We start from the raw sequence: 9,737 nt of genomic DNA on the forward strand, positions 1-9,737 counted from the left end.
GGTCTCATGGATGGTGCTGACCTGAAGACCTTGTGATGTGAATGTTCAGTAGATACTCAGATTATTATAATTTTTTTTGAAGAGCCAAACCACAAACTAAAACCACAGTGTGCAAACTTATTTATTACAGATTATAAAAAGGGACAGTAATGCTTATAATACGAGGCTTTCTAAAGGGAGCACTGCCTTCACTGGTATACATAGTAACAACTAACCTACACACTCTACATTATATAATGTTTCTAGATGTCACACAGCGGAATGGATTATGGATCTCATGTTTTCTTTCTTCAAGAGCTGTGTGCGATGCTCAGTGTCGCCCCCCTACTGAGTAATTCACATTGTATGAGCCGTGGAAGGGAAGTGACAATTTATCTGAATGCATTTCTGACTCACAAACGTGGTTGTCACCTAGTTTTCCGGTTCCATAAAATTAATGGACTATCCTCAGGATATGCGACCGGTCGGGTTCTGACTCCCAGGACCTGCGCCGATCAGCTGTTTTGAAGGGGCCGTAGCGCTTGTATGAGTGCTGCTTCCCCTTCATTTCTACTGCTCACACTGAATTGTCGACACACTTGTAGCGGCGGTTCACACTATTACAGTCTTCTTCCATTCACTCCAGTGAAGTGCCGCTACAAGTGTCTCGGTGATTCACATTACGAGCAGGGAAGCAGCACTCGGACGAGCGCCGTGGCCCCTTCAAAACAGCTGATTGGTGGGGGTGCTGGTAGTCGGACTCCGACTGATCACATATTGATGGTCTGTTCGGCGGATAGGGACTGGAAAACCCCTTTAAATCCATTGGTCTAAGGAACTACTAGCAGTCACTGCTAAAATACTGCCCTCTACAGGGCAAGAATATTTGAACAAACAGTACAATCTAATCAGAGTCTCTAATCTCTGTGAATATGCTGATGTCTCAGAAGCCCAGATTTTTGTGCAAAGCATTTTGAGCATTTCGAGCAGGTATATGGCTTCTCCCCTGTGTGCGTTCTCGTATGTCGTTCCAAATCGGATTTCTGGGTAAATCTTTTTCCACATTCCAAACACGCAAAGGGGTTCTCTACGTTGTGTATTCTCAGATGTCTCACGAGCACCATTTTCCGTGTAAAACATTTACCGCACTCGGGACACGAGAAAGGTTTTTCCCTGATATGGGTTTCCTGATGACAAATAAGATTGTCCTTTGTAACAAAGCACTTTCCACATTTCTTGCAGAGGAACTTCTTTTTGCCGCCGTGAATGGTATTGTGTTGGAGGAGTTTGGACATGCATGGAATCCTTTTTAGGTTGTGACCAGGGTGAAGTTTCTGGTGCACCATAAGATAAGCTTTTGGTTTAACTCTTTTGTCGCTCTCCGGCCAAGAGAACAGCCCATCGCTCTTGTGATTCCCACGTTGAGAACTTAGAATGGGAATTTCCCTAGTGTGCGTTTGCTGATGTTGCATAAGATGAGAATGACTTGTAAATTGTTTCCCACATTCAGGACATGGAAATATGTCAGGAGCTCCAGGAAAATCCCCCGGTTCTATACGATGAGACAGGACTTCCGTTCTGTGCAAGAATGGATGGATATCGGAGGTAATAACATTTGAAGAATTCTCGGGGATGTCATGTTGTTCTTCTATGTAGTTGGGAAAGGGAAGATGTTCCTCAGGGAGAGGAACGGGAAAAACCCCCGGTTCTATACCATCAGACAGGATTTCCTTTCTGTGCAAGAATGGATGGATATCTGAGGTAATAACATTTAAAGAATTCTCAGGGATGTCATGTTCTTCTTTTATGTAATTGGGAAACAAAAGATGTTCCTCAGGGAGAGTCCCGATGTTGAATTCATCTCCTGAAAATATAAAAACTGTATTAAGATATTACTTCTCCAGGAGTGAAACGAGGCGCCAATTGTAGGTTCAGGGCCGGCATCATCATCCGGCGAACCCAGGCAAGTGCCGGGTTCCACTACCCTTGGAGGGGCCCACTCGGCCGCCAGGTGCTGCTGTTACGGTCATGGCTCCTCCAGGAGTGGATTTCCCGGTTATAGACTTGCCTGGGATTCTGATTCTAGAGGGAGTCCCTGTCTAGGAGGCAGTGTAACTACTGCTATAGCGGCTGCCACAGGGCCCGCAGCATGAGGGGGCCGGTCATCCCCCCATGCTCCCGCTAGCAGCCGCCAATACTGCTACACAGGTAGCGATGCCACATTCAATAGTATCTGCGTCCTTAGGACGCAGATACTATTGAACGCTATGGCAGAGCAGGTAGGTATCTCCCCGCTCTGCCATTTACTAAGCTACGGACTCCCAGGCAGAGTGCTAGGGTTGCCCCAGACATTACGGTCCATATATGGACAGTGATGTCAGGAGGAGAGAAGGAGTCCCAGGCAGTGCACTAGAAGTGGCTCTGCTCCGGGACCCTGTCTCTGGGGAAGCCCCAGACTTCACTGTCCAGATATGGACAGTGATGTCAGGAGCAGAGCAGTGTCCCAGGCTGAATGCTAGTAGTGATCTGCCCGGGACTAGGGCTCTGGGATTGCCCCTGACAACACTAACAACTATATGGGGGCACAAAGTGATGCTTTCTGTCATTTTACTGCTGCTGTGAGTTCCCCCGCAAAGGGGCCTACTAAGTCTGAGTCGCCAAAGGGCCCACATAAATCTAGAGCCGGACCAGAGTATATTACAGACTACTTCCCCCTAAAGCATTCTCCCGATAGTCAGAGAATGAGTCAGTGTTTCCAGGTCATAGAGAATGATGAAGCTCGTAGAACGTAGTGTTAAAGAGTGACTAGTGGCATTCATTTATTACAGATTCATTACTGGGAGGTAGTTCATAGTAGGATTTATTGGAGGATGAGTGTCTTTCAAAAAGTTGTCCTTCATTCCTCTTGGCTCAAAATATTTGGAAAAATTTAAGGAAGACCTTAGGTTTTCGTTATTTTTTCCACTTCTCTGTAATAATAGATTCACTGAAGTCTGCGAATTACATGGTTTTCACGTGTGGTCCAAAAGGAGAAATAACTGATTATACGTCAGAGGAAGGGAGGATCTAAAGATTAAACTGAAAGAAACGGTTCCGGTAGACTCACCATTGATATCAATGGTAACTATTTTGTTTCAGTTGCTTTCCGTTTGTCTCCGTTCGCTAGGTTTAATTTTTTTTTCACGGAAACAAAAGTTGTGCAGACTGCACTTTTGCTTCCATCAAAAAAAAACGTAAACCTATAGAACGGAGACAAACGGAAACAAAAAGATTACCGTTAAAATCAATGGTAATTCTAACGGAACCGTTGCTTTAAGTTTAATCTTTCGATCCTCTTTTCCTCTGACGGAGGACAGGTAAACGTATACGAACGCTAGTGTGAACTTGGCCCAACAAAGATGACTTCTGAGGCGTGAAGGCAGCAAAAATGGAATTTCTAAATTGTATAATATACTCTTGACACGTTCCAACAAATAAATCTGAAAGCAAATAATTCAATTCGGGGGTTTAGTTACGGTCCGGTACATGAAAAAAATATAATGCTTTATGCAGACGACATGCTGCTCTATTTGGGCGAATAAGACAATAGAGATTCTCAATCAGTTTCAGGAATTTTTGGGAATTGGGAACATTTCTTTATTGCTGATGTCCCAGTATTAGTGGTTTGTCTATAAGAACTTTTCTCTTATATTTTTAGTGCTATAGTTGAATCGTCCCAATAAAGATTTAGTTCATATGTTTTGGCGCGGCCCCAAATGGTTTAGATATTGGGAAAAACGTTTTGGTATTTTCGTTTTTTGTGTCGACCTTGATGCGAAATTATGTGTTTTGGGCAAGGTATACATAGGGGATAGATTGAAGTGGTGAGCTGTAATGAAAATTATTTTCATTCGTAGGAAATGGGAAAAAATGGGAATAAGTGACTGTACCGACTGACGTAACCAGATTAAATGCTATTAATTAGAAATTGACCTATATTCATAGAGGTAAACAATCTTCTTTTTAGAAATTGTAATAACCAGCAGGTTGTGGACCCACTGTGCTACTTAACCGGTTTGACTTTGGGTCATCTCTAGAGTTGTCTAAGTAGCCTCCCCGGTATTCACCCTTTAACCCCCGTACGGGCATCTGAACGTCGCTGTGGGGGAGACAACCAGGTCGCTACCTCCTGAGGTGGTCCTGGTATAAGTAGCAGCTAGCCTAAAGGACCAGGAGACAGCGGTTAAGTACACTGAAGGGTTAGGCAATATGGTGGACAGGGTCAGACCTAATTCAGGGCAAGCTGAGTCCGTGCAGGGACGTAACCGGACAGAGGGTGGAGACAGGAAGAACCGGTACGTGAGAAGGAGACTGGCCGGGGTAAAAACTCGGATAAGCTGAACTCGGTTATGGAACATTCGCGGGTTCAAACTAACGTTGATCCAAAGTTGGTCAGGCGCCAGATGACCAGTGAGGCTGCTTTAAGGATATCATGTGCCTCCGGGGATGATTGGAGTGCGCTCGTGCTGGTCCAGCATGGGAGCGCGTGCGTTCTATGAAACATAGAACCAGCCATAGCAGAAGGGAAGGTGGGTGCATGACTACACAGAGCATAGGCACACTGGTGTCTGCGCCCATGGAGGAAGCTGATGGGCGCAGGGCGCTGACACCATCACAGGGCCAGAGCGCCAGCAGCAGGGGTGAGTAAACCGGTGGCGGGGACTGCTAGAAGGAGCAGCACCCGCCACAGTCGTTACAGAAATGATGGGACCCATGGATTAATTGGAAAGATGGCCAATGTTCTATTGATATATCAGGGTGGGATTATTGGGTATCCTCCGATAGTACTTTTTGTATAGATTAGGTTATATAGTAAAACTAATCTTTGAAACGTGATACTAGTGGAATGGAATAGATACATTTCAGAAAGACCAGAGCGTGTGGTGAGAAGTCTTTGGTTTTTACAGAGTGTGGAATAATTGTCTTGACTTAACATGTGGCTATTGCTCACCTGCGCAGGTAGTTTCAAGTATTTGCTCCACCTTAAACGGCCGATCACTTTCTGCATAGGTCTCTTCACCATCTATACCTTCAGCTTTAATGCAACACATATCTTCACTCTAAAGAGACCAAAATGAACATACATGATTCAATAAATCAAGATTAAACGGAATAATCACAGTTAAAGGGTTTCTCCAGGAATCAACATTAATGTCCTATCCTTGGAAAAATTTGATTGGTGGGGGTCCAATCTCCATGACACCCGCGGATCAGCGCAGGGAAGGGGCCTCTGCACTTTTGTTTGTTTACATAGACACAGCAGCTCATCCGTACGAGCAGTTGTGCCTTGTACTGCAGCTTATCCCATTCACTTGACCCTCAACCGTTCAAACATTGATGGCTTTTCCTAAAGGCCCCTTTACCTGGACCAATGATCGGGCAGATGATCGTTCCCGATCATTGCCCTGTGCAGACGCTCGTTCATCAGATAATCTCAGTTTATGAAGGAGTAAATGTTATAGTTGTCGGAAGCACGTCTCGCTGTGTAAACAAGGAGATGTGCCGCCGACGTAATGGAAATGTATGGGGACGAGCGATTGTAATAACCAATCATTGCTCCTTGTCGAAAAAGCAAACGAGCGCCGATCAAATGGTCTTGTTGATCGGCGTTCATTTTCTTGGCCCATGTAAAAGGACCCTAAGGATAGGCTGTCAATGTTAAAGTCCTGGAAAATCTCACATTTACCACAGAGTGTAAAGTTCAAGACCTGGCAGAACTTACTTTATAATCATGAAGGATAACTAGATTTTCCTCTTTTTCACCCTGTGGATTGAGAGGATTGGGACATCTCTCTAAACTTCCCGTACCGGACCCATCTGAAGAATACGAATACAAATACAGTCACTGAATACGTGGGTTGTGTGTTGATGGGTGCATCTAGGGAACCCTTAAAATTGGGTGTATCTTTACAATAAGGCCGTGTTCACACGGGGCGGATACACTGCTACAAAGAACTCAGCGTATTCGCCCTGTCCGCCGGAGGGAATTCCGGAGGTGATGCAGTTTTTCGCCCGGAACATCCGCTGCAGAAAACTGCTGCCTTGACCTGCCTGCTAGCAGACCGGCCTCCCGGGATGAAACGCCTGTGATTGGCTGCGGCAGCGGTCACATGGGCTGAAGGATTATCCCAGGAGGCCGGCCTTCTGATGCCATACAGGCTGGCCTCCTGGGATGACGTTTCATCCCATGTGACCACCGCTACAGCCTTTGATTGGCTGCAGCGGTTACATGGGATAAAATGTCATCCCAAGAGCTTGAGGAAGGAACACAGACTTCTGGGTAAGTAGGAGTTTGTTTTTTTGCGGCAGGATCGCTGCGAACGCGCCGCAAAATACCTCAACAACTGCGTTGCGGAAAAACCGCAGTGTTTATGCAACGTGTGAACTGACACAAAGTATTTTATACCTGGTAATGTGCGGTTCCGGTGGTCCTCCATCATGACGTCCTTGTACAGATCCCTCTTACCCGATGATGTGTGGTTCCGGTGGTCCTCCATCAGAACGTCCTTGTACAGATCCCTCTTACCCGGTGGTGTGCGGTTTTGGTGGTCCTCCATCAGAACGTCCTTGTACAGATCCCTCTTACCCGGTGGTGTACGGTTTCGGTGGTCCTCCATCATAACGTCCTTGTACAGATCCTTCTTACCGGGTGGTGTGAGGGGCCGGTGGTCCTCCATCATGACGTCCTTGTACAGATCCTTGTGTTCTTCTATATACTCCCACTCCTCCATGGAGAAATAGACGGCGACATCCTGACATCTTATAGGAACCTGACACACAATGATACAGTCATCACCCAGACACATTATACCTTGTGTTATTATATAATGTCCCAGCATTCCCGGCAGCGCTCACCTCCCCCATCAGCAGCTCAATGATCTTGTGGGTGAGGTCCAGGATCTTATCATTGTTCCTCTTGTGGATCTCTAAATGGGGTGGAGGCTCCGTGATGGTGCTCTTGGCTCTTTTCCATCCTACAGACTCATGGCAATCACTGTTGGGCTTCACAAGTTCCTCCGACTTCTTCATGGGTCCATAATCCTAAATAGTGAGACCGATAACACTCTTCTACCCTATGATACTGTCTAATGCCCATAGATGAATGAAAGAGAAGAGCTGCTGTGTGATAACTGCCAGAATCCCTCACCTGTCCAGTCAGGAGGTAGATGATCTCCAGGGTAAGACGTAATAATCTTTCAGTCATGTGACCTTGGTATGTGCTCATCACGTATAATCTATGAGCCCGGTGTGGTCATGGGGCAGAGATGTAAGTATGAAGCGACCTCTGTAGAGACATAACATAGATGAGAACCTGAAGAACGTGTCTGTCCAAAAATGTCTCAGAAATCGTTCACAGTCGTGGGGTGCCAAGAAGAAGCCACCTATTAAACCGTGGCCATATTTTTATTTATTGGGGGCATGGTACTGGTTACTGTTCTGGGGGGGCGCACTGTCACTGTGGCTCGCACTGTTCTGATGTTTCTTTGATAGTCATAGGGCCCTCATAAGTGACAATCTGTGTTATGGGGACACTGTGGCTTTCAGTGTTCTAGGATCACTGGCATAATAGCACTGTGGGTGTAACGGTTATGAGGGCAACTTGGCTGTCAATGTTATGAGAGCACTGTGGCCATTTCCGTTATGGGGACACTGTGGCTTTCAATGTACTGGGGTCTGGCTTTCATAGTTATGAGGGCACTGTGGATATCACAGTTGTGGGGTGGCTAGCATGGTAGCGCTGTTGATGTTTCTGCTATGAGGGCACTATGGTGACCCCTAACATGGTTATGGGGGAACGCTTCGGCTTTTAACGTTCTTGGGTCACTGCCCTAGTTATGAGGGTACTTTTGCTGTCACGGTTATGACGAGATTTGCTGCTGACACTATGGCTGTCACTGTTTTGGGGTCACGGTCACTGCATTGTTCTTGGGGGAACTATAGCGGTTGTGGGGCACGGTGACTGGCAATCCTATGGTGGCATCCGAAAATTTGCCACCGCTCTCTTTCTTGTCCATTTCTAAAAATTGTGAGAATACCACATCCTGTCATGGCCTCCTCTATTTTCTCTCTCTTCTCAGTTACATGTATCAGGGTTCGGAGGGGGAGGTCGACCTCGCATGAAACTTCTATATGATCCCCGCTCCATAATAAAATAAGTGGTGACAAGGATGATTTTGTTAATAAATTCAGTCTTTTGGCGTCGCTGCAGAAAAGGCTTCGGAGCGCCCTAGTGATCGCTCATCCTCCAAGCAGGAGCTGTGACTAACATCTCGGGAACTTCGAGAAGCCTCCTGAATGCAGCTGGAATCGGAAAAACTCAGACCCCAGCTGTTTAACCCTTTGATCGCCGCGGTCCGTGAACACGGTATGATAAAATGGGACGCCAGTGATGGAATCAGAGAATAGGGGAATCCTTTGCAGTCAGCCCTGGGGACCTAGAGAGGACCCCAGGGCTGTCTGTTCAGTTTGCCTGATATTAGGGCACATTATGTGTTGTCATAGTGACGCAGTATAATGTACTGTATATACTGTATACAGGAGTGTACGAATACATTATAAGTAAAAAATGAAGTTGTAAATAAAGTTCTCTTCATGGGATTCAAAAAAACAAAAGGTAATTATTAGGCATAAAATACATTTTATTTCCAATATATTACATAAAAAACAGAACAAAGCATATTAGACGTCTATACGACCGTAATAACACGAAGAATTCATTTAACAGGTTTTTAGCGTAAAACAAACAGGATAAAAAAAACAAATGCAGAAAATCACTTTTCGCTGTATGCACGCCACAAAAATAAATGATATAACTTACCCAGTAAATTTTTTTCTACCCCCAAATCGTGCAGAAAACCACCCACAATTTCTCCTGTATAAAAAAACGCCTCATACGGCCACGTCAACGAAAAAATTAAAAAGTTACCGCTGCTGAAAGGCAAAACCAGAAAAATGTAGACCGTCGTGAAGATCTTCTCAGGACTGGTCATTAAGGGGTTAATAGAGGGGGGGAGGGTCCTCACTTCACGATTCATCTCTTGGTCAGAGTGGACCTATCCTGTCCTGTATTACAGACAACACATTTATATAAATGGACACTGTGTAATACTTCATTTCCCCTGTGGTGGCGCTGCAGGAAACTTGAACACTTCCTGCCAGGTTTCCCCACAGATCACAGCTGTTCTCTAGGGGTCCCTTGTAACAAGTAGAGATGGTCCATAGCGGAGATATCCTTTCTAGGGACCTTCAATAAGGACTACAGAGAAACGGACGCCACTGCCTGCGCTCCCCATGTTTGTATCACGTCTGTGCGTGTTAAATTACCCGATACTGTAGAATATCACCCGTCATACAGCCCAGACTTCATCCACAGCCGAGACCCAAGCCACTGGGCTAAAGGACCTTTGATGATGTCATGATCATGTGATCAGTCACATGTGTGGGAGGAGTCCAGGTTCCAGGGTTTGTTGCTAGAGGAGGTAAAGGACCTTTGATGGTGTCATGATCATGTGATCAGTCACATGTGTGGGAGGAGTCAGGCTCCTGGCTGTGGAAGAGGAGTATTATGGTTTGCTTTGATTTAGGTCCTGTTAACATGGCGTGCGTTTGTCGTGTAATTTGGCGCATAAAATGCGCCTCAAAGGCTTGATTAAGCCTCCCATTGAAATCAAGGGGAAGTGCAGTTAGTACATACAACGCGTTTTTTTTTTATGCAAGCG

At 45.7% G+C, this 9,737-nt stretch overlaps 1 protein-coding gene across 2 annotated transcripts; it reads right to left on the reverse strand.

The window, feature by feature from the left end:
• Nucleotides 1–507: 507 nt before the first annotated feature.
• LOC142663420 (uncharacterized) lies at nucleotides 508–9,438 on the reverse strand. 2 transcript variants are annotated; one of them, XM_075842045.1, is made up of 7 exons: nucleotides 9,343–9,438; nucleotides 7,166–7,303; nucleotides 6,874–7,059; nucleotides 6,425–6,788; nucleotides 5,741–5,835; nucleotides 4,970–5,078; nucleotides 508–1,843 (listed from the first exon to the last, which is right to left on the reverse strand). In XM_075842045.1, exons 2-7 carry the CDS (start codon nucleotides 7,241–7,243, stop codon nucleotides 897–899), a joined length of 1,779 nt encoding a protein of 592 aa, XP_075698160.1. In that variant the 5' UTR covers nucleotides 7,244–7,303; nucleotides 9,343–9,438; the 3' UTR covers nucleotides 508–896. The 2 variants fall into 2 exon arrangements, with proteins under 2 accessions (XP_075698160.1, XP_075698161.1); XM_075842046.1 differs by lacking the exon at nucleotides 9,343–9,438 and adding an exon at nucleotides 8,837–9,326.
• Nucleotides 9,439–9,737: the final 299 nt, after the last annotated feature.

The sequence above is a fragment of the Rhinoderma darwinii genome, chromosome 11 (genome assembly GCF_050947455.1).
Source record: "Rhinoderma darwinii isolate aRhiDar2 chromosome 11, aRhiDar2.hap1, whole genome shotgun sequence".
Lineage (NCBI taxonomy): Eukaryota > Metazoa > Chordata > Amphibia > Anura > Rhinodermatidae > Rhinoderma > Rhinoderma darwinii.